The 26,523-nt window shown below is 46.3% G+C and overlaps 1 protein-coding gene across 1 annotated transcript in view; it reads right to left on the bottom strand.

Moving 5' to 3' along the window:
* Positions 1-26,523, bottom strand: part of CPPED1 (calcineurin like phosphoesterase domain containing 1) — a 277,225-nt gene that overhangs the window by 234,773 nt on the left and 15,929 nt on the right. Inside the window, exon 2 of the mRNA XM_063934340.1 lies at positions 22,624-22,842. Within this exon, the coding sequence (XP_063790410.1) occupies positions 22,624-22,842 (219 nt within the window). The remainder of the gene's footprint in view (positions 1-22,623; positions 22,843-26,523) is intronic.

The raw sequence follows: 26,523 nt of genomic DNA, 5'->3' as shown, positions 1-26,523 counted from the left end.
TGGTATTTCAGGAAACTCAACACCACGTTAAGATCCCAAGGTGCCACTGGAGGCACAAAAGGGGGCTGAATATGCAGCACTCCCTTTACAAACGTCTGAACTTCTGGTAGAGAAGTCAACTCCTTTTGAAAGAAAATGGATAGGGCCGAAATCTGGACTTTAATGGAACCCAATTTTAGGCCCAAATTCACTCCTGACTGTAGGAAGTGAAGGAACGGCCCAGCTGGAATTCCTCCGTAGGGGCATTCCTGGCCTCACACCAAACAACATATTTTCGCCATATACGGTGATAATGTTGAGCTGTTACGTCCTTCCTAGCCTTTATCAGCGTAGGAATGACCTCATCCGGAATGCCTTTCTCTGCTAGGATCCGGCGTTCAACCGCCATGCCGTCAAACGCAGCCGCGGCAAGTCTTGGAATAGACAGGGCCCCTGTTGCAACAAGTCCTGTCTTAGAGGAAGAGGCCACGGGTCCTCTGTGAGCATTTCTTGCAGATCTGGATACCAAGTCCTTCGTGGCCAATCTGGAACAATGAGTATTGTTCTCACTCTTCTTTTCTTATTATCCTCAGCACCTTGGGTATGAGAGGAAGAGTAGGGAATACATAGACCGACTGGAACACCCACAGTGTCACCATGGCGTCTACAGCTATCGCCTGAGGGTCTCTTGACCTGGCGCAATACCTCTGTAGCTTTTTGTTGAAGCGGGATGCCATCATGTCCACCTGTGGCAGTCCCCACCGACTTGTAATCTGTGCGAAGACTTCCTGATGAAGTCCCCACTCTCCCGGGTGGAGGTCGTGTCTGCTGAGGAAGTCTGCTTCCCAGTTGTCCACTCCCGGGATGAACACTGCTGACAGTGCGCTTACGCGATTCTCCGCCCAGCGAAGAATTCTGGTGGCTTCCGCCATCGCCACTCTGCTCCTTGTGCCGCCTTGTCGGTTTACATGAGCCACTGCGGTGATGTTGTCTGACTGAATCAGAACCGGCTGGTCGCGAAGCAAGTTCTCCACTTGACGCAGGGCGTTGTATACGGCCCTTAGTTCCAGGATGTTGATGTGAAGGCAAGTCTCTTGACTTGACCACAGACCTTGGAAATCTCTTCCCTGTGTGACTGCTCCCCACCCTCGGAGGCTTGCATCTGTGGTCACCAGGACCCAGTCCTGAATGGCGAATCTGCGGCCCTCTAGAAGGTGAGCGCTCTGCAGCCACCACAGAAGAGACACCCTGGCCCTGGGGGATAGGGTGATTAACCGATGCATCTGAAGATGTGATCCGGACCACTTGTCCAGTAAGTCCCATTGAAAGGTCCTCGCATGGAACCTGCCGAAGGGAATGGCCTCTATGATGCCACCATCTTTCCCAGGACTCGAGTGCAGTGATGCACTGACACCTGTTTTGGTTTTAATAGGTTCCTGACCAGTGTCATGAGTTCCTCAGCTTTCTCTATCGGGAGATAAACCCCTTTCTGGTCTGTGTCTAGAATCATGCCCAGGAAAGGCAGACTAGTCGTAGGAAACAACTGAGACTTTGGAATATTTAGAATCCAGCCGTGTTGCCGTAACACTTCCAGAGAAAGCGCTAGGCTGATCAGCAACTGCTCTCTTGATCTCGCCTTTATGAGGAGATCGTCCAAGTATGGGATAATTGTGACCCCTTGCTTGCTCAGGAGTACCATCATTTCCGCCATTACCTTGGTAAATATTCTCGGTGCCGTGGAGAGACCAAACGGCAACGTCTGAAATTGGTAATGACAATCCTGTACCACAAATCTGAGGTACGCCTGATGAGGTGGATAAATGGGGACATGAAGGTATGCATCCTTTATGTCCAGAGACACCATAAAATCCTCCCCTTCCAGGCTTGCGATGACCGCTCTCAGCGATTCCATCTTGAACCTGAACCTTTTCAGGTATATGTTCAGGGATTTTAAATTCAATATGGGTCTGCCGAACCGTCCGGTTTCAGGACTACAAACATGGTCGAAAAATAACCCCTTCCCTGTTGAAGGAGGGGAACCTTGACCACAACCTGTTGAAGATACAATTTGTGTATTGCAGTTAACACTATTTCCCTCTCGTGGGGGGAAGCTGGTCGGGCCGATTTGAGGTATCGGTGAGGGGGCATCTCTTCGACTTCCAGCTTGTATCCCTGAGACACAATTTTTATTGCCCAGGGATCCACCTGGGAGTGAACCCACTTGTGGCTGAAATTTCAAAGACGTGCCCCCACCAGGCCTAGTTCCGCCTGTGGAGCCCCAGCGTCCTGCGGTGGATTTTGTAGAGGCCGGGGAGGACTTCTGTTCCTGGGAACTAGCTGTGTTGTGCAGCTTCTTTCCACTGCCCCTGCCTCTGGCAAGAAAGGACGCACCTCGGACTTTCTTGCTTTGTGATCGAAAGGACTGCATTTGATAATGTCGTGCTTTCTTAGGCTGTGCGGGAATATAAGGCAAAAGATCAGAATTACCAGCTATAGCTGTGGAGACCAGGTCCGAGCGCCCTTCTCCACACAATTCCTCAGCCTTGTAAGGTAAACCTTGCATATGCCTCTTTTATTTTAGTAGGCATCACCTGTGCATGTTCCACAGGACACGTCTAGCAGAAATCGACATAGCGTTGACTCTAGAACCCAGTAGACTAATGTCTCTTTGGGCATGTTTGTTATATATATATATATATATATATATATATATATATATATATATATATATATATATATATATATATATATATATATATATAAAAGCATATTTTTTATATATATATATATATATATAAAAGCATATTTTATATATATATATATATATATATATATATATATATATATATATATATATATATATATATATATATATATATATATATATATATATATATATATATACATACATATACATATTTATATATATATGCAAAAAAGGGAAAAAACAGCGCCACTTGTGGTAAGTTAACCTTCACAATTATGTATAATATATGTCCAAAAATACACTCCCTTGGTACAAAGGGTGTCAGCAGGCCCCTAAATAAAAACAGCAGTGGTAAGCTGCTGTAAAAAGTGTTATAGAAACCAAGAATATGGGCACAAGCGGCCAATGGTGTCTATAGTAAAGGAACATAAAAAGATTTTTTATATAGAAAATAAAGCATATTTATTTTACACGATTAAAAAACACTGATAAAATTTTAGTTTAAGTAAACATGCTTTAAGCATAAGAATTCATAAAAAATGTGAACAAAAATATGGTTAAGAGAGAAGAAAAAATCTAAAAGTACAAGGTACACATCAGTTTGCAGTAAATGTGTAAAAAGTGCTTATCTTAGGTTCAGGAGGTTGGTCTGGGAAGGATCATGGAATGCCCAACGCGTTTCGTCCTTCAGGACTTCATCTAGGGTAGTTCACTGAAAAGCTCACTGAAAAGCACCCAGCTCGTCTGGGCACAGTATCAAAACGGAGGTCTGGAGGAGGGGCATAGAGGGAGGAGCCAGAGCACACCAGAACCTAAATTCTTTCTTAAAGTGCCCATGTCTCCTGCGGAGCCAGTCTATCCCCATGGTCCTTACGGAGTCCCCAGCATCCACTAGGACGTTAGAGAAACTTGATTTGGGGGTAATTTGAGTCATGTTATTTAACCCTAATAATGACATGTAATCTTTAGCCTAATTAAGCCAGTTGAAAAATTCCAAATGTCTAATTAGTCATTACAGGGATGTCCATATGGTTCTGAAACGAGTCTCAACATCTTTACCCTCAAAATATATGTTATGGTAAAAAATTACCGTTGATAACAGTATTTCTCCTAAGTCCACAGGATACACTGGGGATATGATGGAGTGACAGCGGATTTGCACCAAACGGTCAAAGCTTTTCGGCCTCCCAGCATGCAACGGGCCCGTCCATATATCCCTGCCTCCTGGGTCAGGCAAATCAGTTGTTTTCCAGAGCTCAAGGCAGAAGCATCATATAGAGACCTAATCAGGCGAGAAGAACACACATGCACACAATTCTGTACAAGAGGGATGAGGTTAGTGAGTAAAAGGATCCTCAAATCAGGTGCGTCAGGGTGGGATCCCTGTGGACTTAGGAGAAATACCGTTATCAATGGTAAGTTCTTACTATAACGTACATTTCTCCTGCAGCGTCCACAGGGTATCCACAGGATACACTGGGATGTCCCAAAGCAATTTAGTGGTGGGGACGCTCCTGACTGGACAGGAGAATCCTTCGCCGAAATTCAGCGTCCTATGAGGCATCAACGGCATAATGTCTAATGAATGTGTTAATGGAAGACCATGTGGCTTCCTTACATATCTGTTCTGCTGAAGCACCACGTTGTGCTGCCCATGATGGACCTCCTTATGAGTAGAGTGAGCAGAGACATTATTCGGAACAGGGAGATCAGCTTGAGAATATGCTTCGGAAATAGTCATGCGAAGCCACCTCACCAGTGTCTGCTTATCAGCAGGTCATCCTCTTGTTAAATCCATAGAGAACAAAGAGAGAATCTGTCTTTCTGATAGCACTGGTACGATCTACGTTGATCCTTAAGGAATGGACTACGTCCAACGATGCATCTCCCACAGAAAGGTCCAGCCCTAGGAAAGCCGTGACTACAATTTCTTTGTTACGGTGGAATTTAGACACCACCTTAGGAAGATACCCAGATTTAGTACTGAGAACTGCTCTATCTGGATTAAAAAAAAAAAATCAGAAATGGAGGACAATATAACAATGCCCCTAAATTTGAAACTCTTCTAGCTGAAGCAATAGCCAGCAGAAAGAAAACATTAGTGTCAACCATTTAAGATCCACTTACTTAAGTGGTTCAAATGGGTCAACTTGAAGGGCCTTTAGAACTAACCTTAAGTCCCAAGGCACTGTAGGAGGAACAAAAGGAGGTTGAATGTGTAGCATTCCTGAGAAAAAAGTGTGCACATCCTGTAAGTTGGCAATTTTCTTTTGGAACCATACAGTCAGTGCTGACACCTGCACTCTCAAGGAAGCCACCCTTAAACATTTATCCATTCCTGCCTGAAGCAATTCTAGGATTCTGGAAACTCTGAAAGACCTAGGGTCAAATTTCCGCTTACTGCACCACTGAATATAGGCTTGCCATACTCGGTTATAAATGCAAGCTGAGGAAGGTTTCCTTGCTCTGAGCATTGTTTGAATTACTTCAATTGGACTTCAGGATAGAGGTCTCAAGAGCGACGCCATCAAAGACAGTCGATCCAGATGTCTGTGATAAGGCCCTTGAGTCAGTAGATCTGGACGTTGAGGGAGTAGGAATGGAGCATCCATCGACATCCTCTGCAGATCTGTGTACCAATGTCTTCTGAGCAAAGTCGAAGCTATTAGTATCACGGCACCCTTTCCTTGTTTTGCCTTTCTCACCACCCTGGGTAACCGGGCGGTGGGAGGAAACACATAGGCCAGATGAAACTCCCGTCTGAACAACAGGGCATCCACAAAGATCGCTTTGGGATCCTTTGTTCTTGATCCGTATGCGGGAACCTTGTTGTTCTGACGGGATGCCATAAGATCTATCTCTAACAACCCCCATCTGTCGACCAGGGTCTGGAAGGCTTCCGGGTATAGAGCGCATTCGTTTGCATGAATGGTGTGCAGACTGAGAAAACCGCTTTCCAGTTTAGGACTCCTGGAATGAACACTACGGACAAGGCTGGATGATGAAGTTCTGCCCACTTTAATGTGTGACTTACCTCTTTCACTGCTTTCTGGCTGCGAGTACCTCCCTTACGGTCGAGGTACGCTACTGCCGTTGCATTGTCCGAGCGGATCTGAACTGGTTTTCCCTGAAGGATGTCCTTTGCCTGAATCAGTGCTACGTATATGGCCCAATATATTTATTGGCAGGCAAATTTCTTCCTTGGTCCACTGTCCCTGGAAGCAATTCCTTCCTGAAACTGCTCCCCAGCCCTGAAGGCTGGCATCCGTTGTCAGAATTTCCCAATCTAATATCCAAAAGGGTCTCCCTTTGTCCAGATGGGATGTCTGTAGTCACCAGGCTAATGACCGCCTTATTTCCAGAGTAAGGTCCATAGTCTGCGTTTTTATTGTCTGATGACAACCATTCCATTTGGTAAGAATCAGATGATGCAGAGGCCTTGAATGGAACGGAGAATACTCCACAATGTCGAATGTTGACACCATCAATCCAATCACACGCATTGCTGCGTGAATGGATACCTTTTGACTGTGTAGCAGCTCCTGAATCCTTAACTGAACTTTGGATATTTTGTTCAGAGGTAAAGTTACTCTCTGCAGGCTCGAATCCAATACAGCCCCCAAGTGAGTCAACCTTTGTGACAGGACCAGAGATGATTTTGCCCAATTTATGAGCCAACTGTGCTTCTGCAGACACTCTATTGTCTGTTGCAGATGACACAGAAGCAATACCTGAGACTGTGCCAGGATTAAAAGATTGTCGAGGTATGGAATTTTTTTTATCCCCTGCTGGTGGAGATAAGCCGCCATTACCACCATAATTTTGGTAAATACTCCAGGGGCTGTGGCCAATCCGAATGGCAGGGCCTGGAACTGAAAATGCTGTTGGAGGATAGCGAACCTAATATAGCGCTGAGGGGACATGGCTATAGGAACATGTAAGCAAGCATCCTGGATATCCAGGGATACCATAAAATCCCATGGCTCCATGGCCAAAATGATGGAACGTAAAGTCTCCATATGAAAACGAGGCACCTAAATGTACTTGTTTAGAAATTTGAGATTGAGTATGGGCCGGAACGACCCATTTGGCTTCTGGACTAGAAACAGGTTGGAGTAAAACCCTGTCCTTGTTGTGCAGGAGGAACTGGAATGATTACTCCTGACTGAAGCAATTTCTGAACTGCCTCTTGCAAAGCCCTGACCTTCGTCTCTACCAAAGATGGGCTGGTACAAAAAACCTTTGAGGGGGGATTTTCTTGAAAGCAAACGCATAACCATGAGATACCGCTTCTTGCACCCAAGCATCTGTGGTAGACTGCTGCCAGATCTGTGCAAAATTAAGAAGTCGGACTCCCACCCTGGGGTCCTCCAGGAGGAGGCCCGCGCCATCAGGCTGATGGCTTATCTTCTGTTTTAGAAGCCGGTCCTCTGGTAGCCTAATGCTTTTTAGTCTTACCAGACTGTTTGCCATCACCTTTTACTTTTCTTGAGACCGAAAAGCTGGAATTTTAGGCTTGAATTTGTATGTGGAAGGAAACTTTACTTTCTTGGAGTCTGCTTCTGACTCCAAAATACTGGTTAACTCTTTACCAAAAATAATATCTCCAGTAAAAGGTAAAGACTCCAAAACATTTTTAGATTCTGAATCAGCTTTCCATGTACGTAGCCAAACAGCTCTGCGAGCGGCTACTGCTGGGGCTGATGCTTGAGAGGCAATTGCAATAAGCAAGGCTGCTTCTTCCAAAAATATTGCAGATTGTTTGATATGTGCAACATGGGATTTTTGCTCTCTAAATGCCATTGAAATTTCCCAATCCAATGCATCCACCCAGACAGCCACTGCTTTTGCCATCCAGGCTGAAGCCATACCTGGTCTTATGATTGCCCCAGACAGGGAAAAAATGGTTTTTAGAAAACCATCCACTCTCCTATCAGTGACATTATTTAATGAATTTGAAGGCAGAGGTAATGTAGATTTTCGCTCTAATCTAATAAGATGCATATCTACTTTGGGAGCAACCTTCCCTTTACACAGTCCCCAGCTGGATGAGGATAATTAGAATTCTATTTCCTAGGAATTCCAAATTTCTTACCGGGCGTAGCCCAAGCCTCTTCCATAATTTCCGTCAGCTGCTCTGACCCAGGGAACTCAGTCTTAACTGTTTTGGGACGTTTACATACAGGTGACTTAGATTTTAACACAGGCTCTGCTGATTCTTCTAAAGATAGAATGGCCTTCATTGCATTAATTAACTTAGATATGTCCACTGAGCTAAGACCTTCTTCCTCATCTTTGTATGCAGAACCAGAGTGTAATGAGTCTTCCTCCTCCGACGAATCCTCATCTGAAAGATGTTGTTTCAGGTCTATGTGATTTACTTACCACTGGCTTTTCAGCCTGCTTCTGTTGAGAGGCTACTGCTTCCCATGCTGCAAATGATCAACCGCAGGTGGAATGCAGCATATAAGGGTTAATCGTGTAACCTATCCCTGGTACAGAAGTTGGAATTACCCGCTCAGCTATACTAGATGATGCAAACACAGCCCATGGGGCATCAACTTGCACCTGTGTCTGCCTTGAATTTTTCAAGAGACCTTGGTGAAAGCTAAAATAATTTGCACACAAACCATCCTAAACCAGATCCTGAGAAGTTAGCCCAGCTTTGCATGACAAACATGGTATGACTGTTGGTGCTGCTGTGAGTGTATTTTCCTCACCTTTGCCGCTCTTAGACATCGTAAATAATCAAACACTATCAAAGTGTACTACACAATTTGTGACTGTAATCACTTTAAGATGTGTTAAAGTAACATACCATCCGACCCTACCCTGCTTAGCACCAGCATTGCGGATTGGAATAGACAGAACAAACTGACAGAATTATAGTAAAGTCAGCAATCAGTCACATGTTATACATTAGTATAATAAGCAATATGAGCACATAATCACCTACAGATATGTTTCTCCTACATACTTGAAATGTATTACTGCATTGCCTTATATAAGTTTTAACCGTATTCAGACGCATAGCTAAAGAAAATAAGAATTTACTCACCGGTAATTCTATTTCTCGTAGTCCGTAGTGGATGCTGGGAACTCCGTAAGGACCATGGGGAATAGCGGGCTCCGAAGGAGGCTGGGCACTCTAGAAAGATCTTAGACTACCTGGTGTGCACTGGCCCCTCCCACTATGACCCTCCTCCAAGCCTCAGTTAGGTACTGTGCCCGGACGAGCGTACACAATAAGGAAGGATTTTGAATCCCGGGTAAGACTCATACCAGCCACACCAATCACACCGTACAACTCGTGATATGAAACACAGTTAACAGTATGAAACAATAGAGCCTCTCAACAGATGGCTCAACAATAACCCGATTTAGTTAACAATAACTATGTACAAGTAATGCAGATAAACCGCACTTGGGATGGGCGCCCAGCATCCACTACGGACTACGAGAAATAGAATTACCGGTGAGTAAATTCTTATTTTCTCTAACGTCCTAGTGGATGCTGGGAACTCCGTAAGGACCATGGGGATTATACCAAAGCTCCCAAACAGGCGGGAGAGTGCGGATGACTCTGCAGCACCGAATGAGAGAACTCCAGGTCCTCCTCAGCCAGGGTATCAAATTTGTAGAATTTTGCAAACCAAGTAGCTGCTCGGCAAAGTTGTAAAGCCGAGACCCCTCGGGCAGCCGCCCAAGATGAGCCCACCTTCCTTGTGGAATGGGCATTGACAGATTTTGGCTGTGGCAGGCCTGCCACAGTATGTGCAAGCTGAATTGTACTACAAATCCAACGAGCAATAGTCTGCTTAGAAGCAGGAGCACCCAGCTTGTTGGGTGCATATAGGATAAACAGCGAGTCAGATTTTCTGACTCCAGCCGTCCTGGAAACATATATTTTCAGGGCCCTGACAACGTCTAGCAACTTGGAGTCCTCCAAATCCTTAGTAGCCGCAGGCACCAAATAGGCTGGTTCAGGTGAAACGCTGACACCACCTTAGGGAGAAACTGGGGACGAGTCCTCAATTCTGCCCTATCCATATGGAAAATCAAATAAGGGCTTTTACAAGACAAAGCCGCCAATTCTGATACTCGCCTGGCAGAAGCCAAGGCCAATAACATAACCACCTTCCATGTGAGATATTTCAGATCCACGGTTTTTAGTGGTTCAAACCAATGTGATTTTAAGAAAACTCAACACCACGTTGAGATCCCAAGGTGCCACAGGAGGCACAAACGGGGGCTGACTATGCAGCACTCCTTTTATAAATGTCTGAACTTCAGGTACTGAAGCGAGTTCTTTTTTGAAAGAAAATCGACAGAGCCGAGATCTGTACCTTAATGGAACCCAATTTAAGGCCCATAGTCACTCCTGCTTGCAGGAAATGCAGAAATCGACCTAGTTGAAATTCCTCTGTTGGGGCCCTTTCGGCCTCACACCATGCAACATATTTTCGCCATATGCGGTGATAATGAGTTGCTGTAACCTCTTTCCTGGCTTTAGTAAGCGTAGGAATTACTTCCTCCGGAATGCCCTTTTCCTTCAGGATCCGGCGTTCAACCGCCATGCCGTCAAACGCAGCCGCGGTAAGTCTTGGAACAGACAGGGCCCCTGCTGCCGCAGGTCCTGACTGAGTGGCAGAGGCCATGGGTCCTCTGATATAAATTCTTGAAGTTCTGGGTACCAAGCTCTTCTTGGCCATCCACGAGTATTGTTCTTACTCCTCGCCTTCTTATTATTCTCAGTACCTTTGGTATGAGAGGCAGAGGGGAGAACACCTAAACCGACTGGTACACCCACGGTGTTACCAGAGCGTCCATAGCTATCGCCTGAGGGTCCCTTGACCTGGAGCAATATCTTTTATAGCTTTTTGTTAAGGCGGGACGCCATCATGTCCACCTGTGGCCTTTCCCAATGGTGTACAATCCTATTGGAAGACTTCTGGAGGAAGTCCCCATTCTCCCGGGTGGAGGTCGTGTCTGTTGAGAAGATCTGCTTCCCAGTTGTCCACTCCGGGAATGAACACTGCTGACAGTGCTAACACATGATTTTCCGCCTATCGGAGAATCCTTGTGGCTTCTGCCATCGCCATCCTGCTTTTTGTGCCGCCCTGTTGATTACATGGGCGACTGCCGTGATGTTGTCTGATTGGATCAGTACCGGCTGGTTTTGAAGCAGAGGCCTTGCTGGCCTCAGGGCATTGTAAATGGCCCTCAGATCCAGAATATTTATGTGTAGGGAAATAACCTGACTTGACCAAAGTCCCTGGAAGTTTCTTCCCTATGTGACTGCCCCCCAGCCTCAAAGGCTGGAATCCATGGTCACTAGGACCTAGTCCTGTATGCCGAACCTGCGGCCCTCTTGAAGATGGGCACTCTGCAGCCACCACAGTAGAGATACCCTGGTCCTTGAAGACAGGGTTATCAGCCTATGCATCGGAAGATGCGATCCGGACCACTTGTCCAACAGGTCCCTCTGAAAAGTTCTTGTATGGAACCTGCCTAATGGGATTGCTTCGTAAGAAGCTACCATTTTTCCCAGGACTCGCGTGCAATGATGCACCGCTACCTATTTTGGTTTCAGGAGGTCTCTGACTAGAGATGACAACTCCTTGGCTTTCTCCTCCGGGAGAAACACTATTTCTGGTTTATGTCCAGAACCATCCCCAGGAACAGTAGACGTGTCATAGGAACCAGCTGTGACTTTGGACTGTTTAGAATCCACCTATGCTGTTGTAGCACTTTCCAAAATAGTGCTACCCCGACTACCAACTGCTCCTTGGACCTCGCCCTTATAACGAGATTGTCCAAATACGGGATAATTACAACTCCCTTTTTTTTTTTTTTTTTTTTTTAAGGAGTATCATCATTTCGGCCATTACCTTGACTTGGTAATGGTAATCCTGTACCACAAATCTGAGGTACTCCTGGCGAGGATGGTAAATGGGGACATGCAGGTAAGCATCCTTGATGTCCCGGGATACCATGTAATCCCCCTCGTCCAGGCTTGCAATAACCGCCCTGAGCGATTCCATCTTGAACTTGAATTTTTTTATGTTCAAGGATTTTAATATAAAATGGGTCACACCGAACCATGCGGTTTCGGTACCCCAACCCGTGTGGAATAGTAACCCCGTCCTTGTTGAAGTAGGGGCACCTTGAGTATTACCTGCTGGGAATACCGCTTATTAATTGCCTCTAGCACAGCCTCCCTGCCTGAGGGAGTTGTCAGCAAGGCATATTTTAGGAAACGGCTGGGGGGAGACATCTCTAATTCCAGCTTGTACCCCTGAAATACTACTTGGAAGAAACAGGGATCCACCTGTGAGCGAGCCCACTAATTGCTGAAATTTTTGAGGCGGCCCCCCACCGTACCTGGCTACACCTGTGGAGCACCCGCGTCATGGTGTGTACTCACAGGAGGCGGGGGAAGAATCTTGATTCTGGGAACAGGCTGACTGGTGCAGCTTTTTCCCTCTACCCTTGTCTCTGTACAGAAAGGAAGCGCCATTTGACCCGCTTGCTTTTCTGAAGCCGAAAGGACTGTACCTTTTTCTGTGAGGAAACCTGGAGGTAAAATTATTTCTTCCCAGCAGTTGCTGTGGATACGAGGTCCCAGAGACCATCCCCAAATAATTCCTCACCCTTATAAGGCTCTCTATGCGCTTTTTAAGTCAGCATCACCTGTCCAGTGACAGGTCTCTAATACCCTCCTGACAGAATGGACATTACATTTATTTTGGATGCCAGCCGGCAAAATATCCCTCTGTGCATCCCCCATATATAAGACAACGTCTTTAATATGTTTTTATGTTTGCCAACTATTATCCCTGTTTGACAGGGTCACCAACCACGCTGCAGCAGCACTATCTGCAGGTCTCAGTCTAGTACCTGAGTGTGTAAATACAGACTTCAGGATAGCCTCCTGTTTTTTATCAACAGGTACCTATTAAAGTGGCCGTATCCTAAGACGGCAGTGCCACCTTTTTTGACAAACGTGTGAGCGCCTTATCCACCCTAGGGGATATCTCCCAGCGTAACTTATCCTCCTGGCGGGAAAGGGTACGCCATCAGTAACTTTTTATAAATTACCAGTTTCTTAACGGGGGAACCCACGGTTTTCACACACTTCATTTATTCATCTGATGGGGGAACAAAACACTGCCTGTTTTTTCTCCCCAAACCTAAAACCCATTTATAGAGGTTAAAGTCAGAAATGTATAACACATTTTTTATTGCCGGGATCAAGTCACGGATTGGATTGTGTATATGTCTCCACCTTGTCGACACTGGAGTCAGACTCCGTGTCGACATCTGTGTCTGCCATCTGAGAGAGCGGGCGTTTTTGAGCCCCTGATGGCCTTTGAGACGCCTGGGCAGGCGCGGGCTGCGAAGCCGGCTGTCCCACAGCTGTTACGTCATCCACCCTTTTATGTAAGGAGTTGACACTGTCGGTTAATACCTTTTACCTCTCTATCCACTCTGGTGTCGGCCCCACAGGGGGCGCCATCACATATATCGGCCTCTGTTCCGTCACCATATAAGCCTCCTCATTCAACATGTCGACACAGCCGTACCGACACACCGCAGACACACAGGGAATGCTCTAAACGAGGACAGGACCCACAAAAGCCCTTTGGGGGGACAGAGTGAGAGTATGCCAGCACACACCAGAGCGCTATATACTGCAGGGACTAACTGAGTTATGTCCCCTATAGCTTTATATCTATATATATATATAATGTATACTGCGCCTAAATTTAGTGCCCCCTCTCTCTTTTTTTAACCCTTGTAGACTGCAGGGGAGAGCCAGGGAGCTTCCCTCCAACGGAGCTGTGAGGGAAAATGGCGCCAGTGTGCTGAGGAGATAGGCTCCGCCCCTTTTTCGCGGCCTATTCTCCCGTTTTTTATGGACTTCTGGCAGGGGTATTTACCTCATATATAGCCCCTGGGGCTATATATTGAGGTATTTTTGCCAGCCAAGGTGTTTTTATTGCTGCCTCAGAGCGCCCCCCCCCAGCGCTCTGCACCCTCAGTGACCGGAGTGTGAAGTGTGTATGAGGAGCAATGGCGCACAGCTGCAGTGCTGTGCGCTACCTTGGTGAAGACTGAGTCTTCATGCCGCCGATTTTCCGGACCATATTCTTGCTTCTGGCTCTGTAAGGGGGACGGCGGCGCGGCTCCGGGACCGAACATCAAGGCTGGGCCTGCGGTCGATCCCTCTGGAGCTAATGGTGTCCAGTAGCCTAAGAAGCCCAATCCGGCTGCAAGCAGGCGAGTTCGCTTCTTCTCCCCTTAGTCCCTCGCTGCAGTGAGCCTGTTGCCAGCAGGTCTCACTGAAAAGAACAAATTCTAAGACTATAACTTTCTAAGAGCTCAGGAGAGCCCCTAGTGTGCATCCAACCTCGGCCGGGCACGAAATCTAACTGGGGCTTGGAGGAGGGTCATAGTGGGAGGGGCCAGTGCACACCAGGTAGTCTAAGATCTTTCTAGAGTGCCCAGCCTCCTTCGGAGCCCGCTATTCCCCATGGTCCTTACGGAGTTCCCAGCATCCACTAGGACGTTAGAGAAAATAACAGTAATAATTATCAGACTCGTATGCATTAGGCACTTATCCAACTATTTGTTCTCTAAAGTAGACAGAGACTTAGGGCCTAATTCAGACCTGATCGCTGCTGCAAATTTGTTAGCAGTTGGGCAAAACCTTGGGGGTCATTCCGAGTTGATCGAAGCTGTGCGAAATTTAGCACAGCTACGATCAGATACTTAGACATGCAGAGGGACGCCCAGCACAGGGCTCGTCCGCCCCGCATGTCAGTGCCGCTTCCCCCCCACCCCCCCGCTGGAATGCAAAAGCGTCACACAGCGGTGATGCTTTTGCATTTCAGCAGTAACTCCCGGCCAGCGCAGCTCCTGCGGCTGGCCGGGAGAACCTTCTCGCTGCCCGGGTCGCAGCGGCTGCGTGTGACGTCACGCACACGTCACGCCCCCCCCCCCATGGTCCGGCCAACCGCGCCCCCTAAACAGCGGTATAATGCCACCGTCCAGCCCCCTCCCGCCCAGCGACCGCCTCTGCCTGTCAAGCAGGCAGAGGCGATCGCTGCAATACAACTGCACTGTGGCGCCGGCGTAGATCCGACCCGATCGCTGCGCTGCGATAAACTGTAGCGAGCGGGTCGGAATGACCTCCCATGTGCACTGCAGGTGTGGCAGATATAACATTTGCAGAGAGAGAGTTAGACTTGGGTGGGTTATTTTGTTTCTGTGCAGGGTAACTACTGGCTGCTTTATCTTTACACTGCAATTTAGATTGCAGATTGAACACACCCAAATCTAACTCTCTCTGCACATGTTATATCTGCCTCCCTTGCAGTGCACATGGTTTTGCCCAACTGCTAACAAATTTGCAGCAGAGATCAGGTCTGAATTCCCCTCTTAGTGTTGTATAACCTGTACTCAGTAGAGTACCCTGCTACACACCAGCATTAAGGATCAGAATAGATGGGAAAAAACGTACAGAATTATAGTAAAGTCAGCAATCACACTAGCAGTCAGTCACATGTTATACATTAGTATAATAAGCAATATGAGCACATAATCAACTACAGATACATTTCAAGTATGTAGGAGAAACATATTACTGCATTACTTTATAAAAGTTTTAACCGTATTCAGACGCATAGCGAAAGAAAATAAGAATTTACTTACCGATAATTCTATTTCTCGGAGTCCGTAGTGGATGCTGGGGTTCCTGAAAGGACCATGGGGAATAGCGGCTCCGCAGGAGACAGGGCACAAAAAGTAAAGCTTTCCGATCAGGTGGTGTGCACTGGCTCCTCCCCCTATGACCCTCCTCCAAGCCTCAGTTAGGTACTGTGCCCGGACGAGCGTACACAATAAGGGAGGAATTTTGAATCCCGGGTAAGACTCATACCAGCCACACCAATCACACCGTACAACTTGTGATCAAACCCAGTTAACAGTATGATAACAGAGGAGCCTCTGAAAGATGGCTTCCTAAACAATAACCCGAATTAGTTAACAATAACTATGTACAATTATTGCAGATAATCCGCACTTGGGATGGGCGCCCAGCATCCACTACGGACTCCGAGAAATAGAATTATCGGTAAGTAAATTCTTATTTTCTCTATCGTCCTAGTGGATGCTGGGGTTCCTGAAAGGACCATGGGGATTATACCAAAGCTCCCAAACGGGCGGGAGAGTGCGGATGACTCTGCAGCACCGAATGAGAGAACTCCAGGTCCTCCTTAGCCAGAGTATCAAATTTGTAAAATTTTACAAACGTGTTCTCCCCTGACCACGTAGCTGCTCGGCAAAGTTGTAATGCCGAGACCCCTCGGGCAGCCGCCCAAGATGAGCCCACCTTCCTTGTGGAGTGGGCCTTTACAGATTTAGGCTGTGGCAGGCCTGCCACAGAATGTGCAAGTTGGATTGTGCTACAGATCCAACGAGCAATCGTCTGCTTAGACGCAGGAGCACCCATCTTGTTGGGTGCATACAATATAAACAACGAGTCAGATTTTCTGACTCCAGCTGTCCTTGCAATATATATTTTTAATGCTCTGACAACGTCCAGTAACTTGGAGTCCTCCAAGTCACTTGTAGCCGCAGGCACTACAATAGGCTGGTTCAGATGAAATGCTGACACCACCTTAGGGAGAAAATGCGGACGAGTCCGCAGTTCTGCCCTGTCCGAATGGAAAATCAGATATGGGCTTTTGTAAGATAAAGCTGCCAGTTCTGACACTCTCCTGGCCGAAGCCAGGGCTAGTAACATGGTCACTTTCCATGTGAGATATTTTAAATCCACCTTTTTTAGTGGTTCAAACCAATGAGATTTTAGAAATTCCAAAACCACATTGAGATCCCACGGTGCCACTGGAGGCACCACAGGAGGCTGTATATGCAGCACTCCCTTAACAAAAGTCTGGACTTCAGGAACTGAAGCCAATTCTTTTTGAAAGAAAATCGACAGGGCCGAAATTTGAACCTTAATAGATCCCAATTTGAGACCCATAGACAATCCTGATTGCAGGAAATGTAGGAATCGACCCAGTTGAAATTCCTCCGTCGGAGCACTCCGATCCTCGCACCACGCAACATATCTTCGCCAAATGCGGTGATAGTGTTGCACGGTTACTTCCTTCCTTGCTTTAATCAAAGTAGGAATGACTTCTTCCGGCATGCCTTTTTCCTTTAGGATCCGGCGTTCAACCGCCATGCCGTCAAACGCAGCCGCGGTAAGTCTTGAAACAGACAGGGACCCTGCTGAAGCAAGTCCCTCCTTAGAGGTAGAGGCCACGGATCTTCCGTGATCATCTCTTGAAGTTCCGGGTACCAAGTCCTTCTTGGCCAATCCGGAACCACTAGTATCGTTCTTACGCCTCTTTGCCGTATAATTCTCAATACTTTTGGTATGAGAGGTAGAGGAGGAAACACATACACCGACTGGTACACCCAAGGCGTTACCAGCGCGTCCACAGCTATTGCCTGCGGATCTCTTGACCTGGCGCAATACCTGTCCAGTTTTTTGTTGAGGCGAGACGCCATCATGTCCACCATTGGTCTTTCCCAACGGGTTACCAGCATGTGGAAGACTTCCGGATGAAGTCCCCACTCTCCCGGGTGAAGGTCGTGTCTGCTGAGGAAGTCTGCTTCCCAGTTGTCCACTCCCGGGATGAACACTGCTGACAGTGCTATCACATGATTCTCTGCCCAGCGAAGAATCCTTGCAGCTTCTGCCATTGCACTCCTGCTTCTTGTGCCGCCCTGTCTGTTTACATGGGCGACTGCCGTGATGTTGTCCGACTGGATCAACACCGGTTTTCCTTGAAGCAGAGGTTCTGCCTGGCTTAGAGCATTGTAGATTGCTCTTAGTTCCAGAATGTTTATGTGAAGAGACGTTTCCAGGCTCGTCCACACTCCCTGGAAGTTTCTTCCTTGTGTGACTGCTCCCCAGCCTCTCAGGCTGGCGTCCGTGGTCACCAGGATCCAATCCTGTATGCCGAATCTGCGGCCCTCCAATAGATGAGCACTCTGCAACCACCACAGAAGAGATACCCTTGTCCTTGGAGACAGGGTTATCCGCTGGTGCATCTGAAGATGCGACCCTGACCATTTGTCCAACAGATCCCTCTGGAAAATTCGTGCATGGAATCTGCCGAATGGAATTGCTTCGTAAGAAGCCACCATTTTTCCCAGGACTCTTGTGCATTGATGTACAGACACCTTTCCTGGTTTTAGGAGGTTCCTGACAAGCTCGGATAACTCCTTGGCTTTTTCCTCCGGGAGAAAAACCTTTTTCTGAACCGTGTCCAGAATCATCCCTAGGAACAGCAGACGAGTTGTCGGCATTAACTGGGATTTTGGAATATTCAGAATCCAGCCGTGCTGTTTTAGCACTTCTTGAGACAGTGCTAATCCCCTCTCTAGCTGTTCTCTGGACCTTGCCCTTATTAGGAGATCGTCCAAGTATGGGATAATTAATACGCCTTTTCTTCGAAGAAGAATCATCATCTCGGCCATTACCTTTGTAAAGACCCGAGGTGCCGTGGACAATCCGAACGGCAGCGTCTGAAACTGATAGTGACAGTTTTGTACAACGAACCTGAGGTACCCCTGGTGTGAGGGGTAAATTGGAACGTGGAGGTACGCATCCTTGATGTCCAAGGACACCATAAAGTCCCCTTCTTCCAGGTTCGCTATCACTGCTCTGAGTGACTCCATTTTGAACTTGAACTTCTTTATGTACAGGTTCAAGGACTTCAGATTTAGAATAGGTCTTACCGAGCCGTCCGGCTTCGGTACCACAAATAGAGTGGAATAATACCCCTTTCCCTGTTGTAGAAGAGGTACCTTGACTATCACCTGCTGAGAGTACAGCTTGTGAATGGCTTCCAAAACCGTCTCCCTTTCGGAGGGGGACGTTGGTAAAGCAGACTTCAGGAAACGGCGAGGCGGATCTGTCTCTAGTTCCAACCTGTACCCCTGAGATATTATCTGCAGGATCCAGGGATCTACCTGCGAGTGAGCCCACTGCGCGCTGAAATTCTTGAGACGACCGCCCACCGCCCCCGAGTCCGCTTGAGAAGCCCCAGCGTCATGCTGAGGCTTTTGTAGAAGCGGGGGAGGGCTTCTGTTCCTGGGAAGGAGCTGCCTGTTGGTGTCTCTTCCCCCTTCCTCTGCCTCGTGGCAGATATGAATATCCCTTTGCTCTCTTGTTTTTAAAGGAACGAAAGGGCTGCGGTTGAAAAGTCGGTGTCTTTTTCTGTTGGGGAGTAGCTTGAGGTAAAAAGGTGGATTTCCCGGCTGTAGCCGTGGCCACCAAATCTGATAGACCGACTCCAAATAACTCCTCCCCTTTATACGGCAAAATTTCCATATGCCGTTTTGAGTCCGCATCGCCTGACCACTGTCGCGTCCATAAACTTCTTCTGGCCGAAATGGACATAGCACTTACCCGTGATGCCAGTGTGCAGATATCCCTCTGTGCATCACGCATATAAAGAAATGCATCCTTTATTTGCTCTAAAGACAGTAAAACATTGTCCCTATCCAGGGTATCAATATTTTCAATCAGGGACTCTGACCAAGCTACTCCAGCACTGCACATCCAGGCTGTCGCTATAGCTGGTCGTAGTATAACACCTGTATGTGTGTATATACTTTTTTGGATATTTTCCATCCTCCTATCTGCTGGATCTTTAAGTGCGGCCGTCTCAGGAGAGGGTAACGCCACTTGTTTAGATAAGCGTGTGAGCGCCTTGTCCACCCTAGGAGGTGTTTCCCAGCGCGCCCTAACCTCTGACGGGAAAGGGTATAAAGCTAATAACTTCTTTGAAATTAGCATCTTTTTATCGGGGGCAACCCACGCTTCATCACATACATCATTTAGTTCTTCTGATTCAGGAAAAACTATAGGTAGTTTTTTCACACCCCACATAATACCCTGTTTAGTGGTACCTGTAGTATCAGCTAAATGTAACGCCTCCTTCATTGCCAAAATCATATAACGTGTGGCCCTACTGGAAAATACGGTTGATTCGTCACCGTCGCCACTGGAATCAGTGCCTGTGTCTGGGTCTGTGTCGACCGACTGAGGCAAAGGGCGTTTTACAGCCCCTGACGGTGTTTGAGGCGCCTGGACAGGCACTAACTGATTGTCCGGCCGTCTCATGTCGTCAAACGACTGCTTTAGCGTGTTGACACTATCCCGTAATTCCATAAATAAAGGCATCCATTCTGGTGTCGACCCCCTAGGAGGTGACATCCCCATATTTGGCAATTGCTCCGCCTCCACACCAATATCGTCCTCATACATGTCGACACACACGTACCGACACACAGCAGACACACAGGGAATGCTCTTAACGAAGACAGGACCCCACTAGCCCTTTGGGGAGACAGAGGGAGAGTTTGCCAGCACACACCAAAAGCGCTATATATGACAGGGATAGCCTTATAATAAAAGTGCTCCCTGTATAGCTGCTTTTATAATATAATTTTTGCCACTATTTTTCCCCCCCTCTCTTGTTTTACCCTGTTTCTGTAGTGCAGTGCAGGGGAGAGACCTGGGAGCCGTCCTGACCAGCGGAGCTGTGTAAGGAAAATGGCGCTGTGTGCTGAGGAGATAGGCCCCGCCCCTTTTCCGGCGGGCTCGTCTCCCGCTCTTTAGTGTATTCTGGCAGGGGTTAAATATCTCCATATAGCCCCCGGAGGCTATATGTGAGGTATTTTTTAGCCAAATAGGTTTTCATTTGCCTCCCAGGGCGCTCCCCTCCCAGCGCCCTGCACCCTCAGTGACTGCCGTGTGAAGTGTGCTGAGAGGAAAATGGCGCACAGCTGCAGTGCTGTGCGCTACCTTTAGAAGACTGAGGAATCTTCTGCCGCCGATTCTGGACCTCTTCATGTTTCAGCATCTGCAAGGGGGCCGGCGGCGAGGCTCCGGTGACCATCCAGGCTGTACCTGTGATCGTCCCTCTGGAGCTGATGTCCAGTAGCCAAGAAGCCAATCCATCCTGCACGCAGGTGAGTTCACTTCTTCTCCCCTAAGTCCCTCGTTGCAGTGATCCTGTTGCCAGCAGGACTCACTGTAAAATAAAAAACCTAAGCTAAACTTTCTCTAAGCAGCTCTTTAGGAGAGCCACCTAGATTGCACCCTTCTCGGCCGGGCACAAAAATCTAACTGAGGCTTGGAGGAGGGTCATAGGGGGAGGAGCCAGTGCACACCACCTGATCGGAAAGCTTTACTTTTTGTGCCCTGTCTCCTGCGGAGCCGCTATTCCCCATGGTCCTTTCAGGAACCCCAGCATCCACTAGGACGATAGAGAAACCACAGTAATATTATCAGACTCGTATGCATTATGCACTTATCCAACTATTCATACTCAAAAGGTAGATAGAGACTTAGTGCTGTATAACCCATACTCAGTAGAGTGGGATACAGGGAGACTCACCCTGCTTCCAGGACCGATCAATACGCTTGCTAATGCTTAGTGGATCCAGACGCTATTAGTGTACACCACCGCTCTGTGAACCTATAGTGAACACAGACGCCCAAGTGAACACTGACGCACCAGTCACACAGCCGCCTATGCTGTGACTGGGTCCCCTTAGTACACAGCATCTCAGACGGAAGCTGTAAAACAGTTCATGGCAGGAGACTTGGAGGAAACTGGTCATGAACCGTGGGGAGAGGCGACCAGGGGAGCGTCTGACTCCCCACTGCGGACATCAACCCTAGGGATCGCAGCCTCATACTACCCCTGGAGCCTACGATCCCTGAGGCCTAGCGCTGGTGCACCTGAGGTGACAGCCGCGTCAGTGACTGGTTGTCTCCTCCCAAAACAGTGCGGCTGTGTCCGTGTTCCCCCTCTAAGCGGAACCAGTGCCTTACCTTCTCCCCGTGCTCCGGCCACAGCCTGGTAACGTCTGCTCGACTTGCTAGTTCATTTGACACAGACGTCCGCCGAAACAGCACTGTACTCGTGGGTAAGCGTTGTCGCAACCTGGCGGGGATTTGTTGGAGCGACTCTTTCTAAGGTACGTATAAGACGCTGTTTAGAAAGAGCACTCAGAAAAAATATTAAGACTACAAAAATAAAATAAAAAAGCTTTATGGCTGCTAAAAACCAGCAGCCCTCTGACCATGGTCCGGCTCCTGCCGCACTAAATAAAAAACTTATTTGCCTGAGCCAGGATGCGGGGATATATGGACGGGCCCATTGCATGCTGGGAGGCTCGAAAAGCTTTGACCGTTTGGTGCAAATCTGCTGTCGCTCCATCATATCCGCAATGTATCCTGTGGACCTTGCAGGAGAAAAAAAATTTTCCCTACCTTTTTACACCCTTAGTGGGGTGCACACAAAAGAAAAAAGTGAATACTGTATCCTCTAAAGACAATGCGAGTATGGAAAGGCAATGTAAAATTTGATGTGAAAACGGCTCTCGCAAGCCAAATTCCACCTAATTGGAAAAATATGGTTGTTTTGCATAGTGTAAAGATAGAGTAGGGCCCTTTGATGGCAAGTGTCTTCAGAGTTTGATGCAGATACAAAGTACACCTTCTTTCATAAAATTAAGAGGCTGAGGTCGTTTAATAAGATTTACAGATGGATGTCAAGTAGTGCCAGTGCCTTATTTGTTTGACAATTGTCAGGAAAACGGATTTATTAGTCATTATGTAACAAATTTCGGGAGTGTTGCTGAACTTAGCCTTACTGCCACTTGATCATAGACACAGTCTATTTCTAGCAAAAAACTACAATCTACTGTACCTCTATCAAGCACTTTTTGTAAACATCTTTCATTTAATTTTCTTACCAAAAAGTATTGCTCATTCCATAAATTTCTAAAATTACCAGTGTTTCCAAATTTAAGACAAATCAAGACCGTTTGATGCCTACCTGGCATAGCATGAACAAGGTCTCCACACAGCACAAAGAACTTTGGCTTGGGACATAGTTTATTAATGGCATCCACTGCCTCTTCTGTTAATTTGATTTCCTCCTCCCATTCATCTCCTCCAAAGTCGCTTTCGCCAATTGCCCAGGATTTCATGAGCCCGAACTGTGGGTCTGCTCCTTGGATAAAATAAAATGGCTCTTTCCATTCTGATTCCACATCTCAAAAACAAAAACAAAAAATACAGAATCATTATAATACAATGCCATGTGGTATAAATGATATACAATGGATATGGCATATTGCAGAAAACGGTCTTTTATATATTAATCTTTACAAAAAAGCCAAACATGCAAAGAACACATTTTCTAAAACGCTCAAGCCTCCTAACTGTGGAAATGTAGAAGCTGCTGACCTTTCTTTTGAACAAAGTGAAACAATTCCTGGGGCAGTCAGTGGCTTATGTGTTTTCTGCAATGCAAAAAACCCATTCACTAAAAGAGGTACCGTGACATACTGAAAAACAAATGTCTCTATGTAATTTTGGTGCCCCTGGGAGGGCGATTTGCTGTGCATTCTGGGAATGCCATTACTCGTCCTTAGTAAAATCCATTGTGAATAAAATTGGTCAGCATTGTGCCGCTCTAGTCATTTTCTTAGATGGCAAAATTTAACTTGGCATAAGTTCACAGAAAATGTTCCTCAGATTCATTCTATTTCTGAATATTCCACCACTTAAGCTATTAAGTAAAACAATAAAAAATTCTAAGGCGATGTTAAATATTTAGATCATAGGTTCTTGTCTTTGCCCAATTTACACAAAAGCTACACACATGGGCGTAACTATAGTGGGTGCAAGGGGTGCCATTACTATAGGGCCCAAAGGTTTTGGGGAGGCTTGGAGCAAGGTTATAAGTTACATACCAATTCCTCATATTTGGCTGCTAAGCAGTTGGGGCTGATACATTGCCCAGCCTGAATTGTGTGGCATTACATTTTCAGTAAGAGGAGTGTGTAGTGGATGTTATTATAGTAAGGGGGCACGGTAATGTGGCATCATTTTAAATGGAGGGCACTGTAATGTAGCATAATTTGAACTGGAGAGTATTCTATTGTGACAGTATGGATTTGGGGTACTGTGTTGCATGTGTACTGATAGCCCTACAATGTGAATTCATGTAAACTAAGGAACTACAATGGTCATAATATAAACTAGGGCATTACTATGGGGCATAACGTTAACTAGAGCAGTGGTTCTCTACCGCGGTCCTCAAGTACCCCCAACAGTTCATGTTTTCCAGGTCACCTAGCAGTTGAACAGGTGTATTCATTACTCACTGACACATTTTAAAAGACCCACAGGTGGAGCAAATGATTTCACTTACAATCCTGTGAGGAGACCTGGAAAACATGAACTGTTGGGGGTACTTGAGGACCGCGGTTGAGAACCACTGAACTAGAGCACTACTATGTTTCAGAAAATTAACTTGGGCACTATTACTGGATTGGGCATAAAATGAATAACTGCTGCGGAGAGGTGTCTTCAAGTAGCATTCAGGCAGGGACTCCTTCAATATGTTGCTATGGGGCCCACAAAGTTTTGATTACGCCCCTGGCTACACATGTAATAAAGATCCCAATATCCAAAATAATGTAAAAGTTTAATTTAATGGAACTTTTTATGCAAAGTCTTCAACTTGTTCACACTGCATTTCTTCAGATTCTCCCACCATACTTTTGTAGGTTTGACAGAGAGTGGAGAGTGTTTGCAAATTGATATGCGCTTGGCACACCATGCAATTGCCTCATCGTAAAGACAAGGTGTTTTGCATTACACAACCAGTAAGCTTGATAAATATGGTCCACTGTGTCTTTTTCTAGCAGATTAGAATGCCCTACAGCAAATATAGCCAAGTGAAAATCAGGGTTTGAGGTTCACTTGTTATCAGTAAAGATGATACCGTAAATCAAGAACATTGATTTACACAATGGTTTATGAAAGGTTTCATCGGCTACCAAGGTTAGGGAGATTGTGCAGCTTTTATATATAGCATGTATTGCATTTCTAAAGGTGGACTGAAGCAATAAACACCATGTCAAACATACAACATACCAAACTTGGGTACAAATAGGGTTGTGTCTGCTACGTGCCAAGGTATATTACCTCAAAGGCACTATTAGGTAATTTTAGAAAAATTCAATCAAAAAAGGTTTGCAGCCGTGCGCACCTCTGGGGTATGGTATATCAGTCAAATACAGGGTAACAAGGTAGTAATCTCAAACCATAAAGTTTATCAATTGGACCCAAGGTCTTCAAGTGGTTTTCCTCCTCTTTGTGCTGTAGTGTTGGCGGAAATTGGTACACACTCGTCCACATAGAAGAGAACAAGAAGGGCATATATAGTGTGATGAAGTTATTAAAACAAATTTTATTTCATCCACAGATTGACCTACCAGTCTTTTAGTGCGAAGGATTAAGACGCCCTATTCCAGAATTGCTGCAGTATCCTGAAACCGGGGAGGAACTGTTTTTTATCATCACGCTGTTCTGGGTGGGCATTTTGAACACCCCACACTATCCGGTATGCACATTGGCACTTTATTGGTGGATTGTATTTACAGTATATGAATTGATTTTTACGGTCATTGTGGATGAAATAAAATTTGTTTTAATAACTTTATCACACTATATATGCCCTACTTGTTCTCTTCTATGTGGACGAGTGTGTACCAATTTCCCCTAACACTACAGCACAAAGAGGAGGAAAACCACTTGAAGACCTTGGGTCCAATTGATAAACTTTATGGTTTGAGATTACTACCTTGTTACCCTGTATTTGACTGATATACCATACCCCAGAGGTGCGCACGGCTGCAAACCTTTTTTGATTGAATTTGTCCTTGGGGGTGAAGTGACCACCCTAGCAGCTGTTGCAGCACTATTGTTTTGAAGCGCAATTTTCTATTTTTTTGTTTTCAATTTTAGAAAGGTGTCAAAAGGTCTAAGAAGTTTGTGACTACTAATAGAGAAAATTCTCTCACTAATCCCACAAACCTTTTAAACGCTGCTATAATTAATGGGTGCCCAATGGAGCAATTCAGTTGTTCCAGGCACCCATTAATTATTGTGCTTGTCACACGCAAATAGGTGGAGGTTAGTCCTGGTTAGGTCACCCAAACCACTGAATTTACGCACATAAGAAGTGTTCCCTCATGCGGCAATCATGCCCAATCTGAGCAACAATTGAAGTACTCCAACGAAATATGTGAAAATTCTATGGTATGGGTGCATTAACAATGAGTTTAAACAGGTTAGCTCCTACACATGACTAAACCCGGTCTAATTGGGCACAGCAAGCAATAATTAATGGGTGTTCAAAACAATTGAATCACCCATTAATTATCGCATATGGGCCCTCATTCCGAGTCGTTCGCTCGGTAATTTTCTTCGCATCGCAGCGTTTTTCTGCTTAGTACGCATACGCAATGTTCGCACTGCGACTGCGCCAAGTAATTTTGCTATGAAGATAGTTTTTTTACTCACGGCTTTTTCTTCGCTCCGGCGATCGTAGTGTGATTGACAGGAAATGGGTGTTACTGGGCGGAAACACGGCGTTTTATGGGCGTGTGAATAAAAACGCTACCGTTTCTGGAAAAAACGCGGGAGTGGCTGGAGAAACGGAGGAGTGTCTGGGCGAACGCTGGGTGTGTTTATGACGTCAAACCAGGAACGACAAGCACTGAACTGATCGCAGATGCCGAGTAAGTTTCAAGCTACTCAGAAACTGCTAAGTAGTTTGTAATCGCAATATTGCGAATACATCGTTCGCAATTTTAAGAAGCTAAGATTCACTCCCAGTAGGCGGCGGCTTAGCGTGTGTAACTCTGCTAAAATCGCCTTG

The sequence above is a fragment of the Pseudophryne corroboree genome, chromosome 7 (assembly GCF_028390025.1).
Source record: "Pseudophryne corroboree isolate aPseCor3 chromosome 7, aPseCor3.hap2, whole genome shotgun sequence".
Classification (NCBI taxonomy): Eukaryota; Metazoa; Chordata; class Amphibia; order Anura; family Myobatrachidae; genus Pseudophryne; species Pseudophryne corroboree.
The sequence above is the reverse complement of the archived record's forward strand: the minus strand, read 5'-3'. Positions and strand labels throughout refer to the sequence as shown.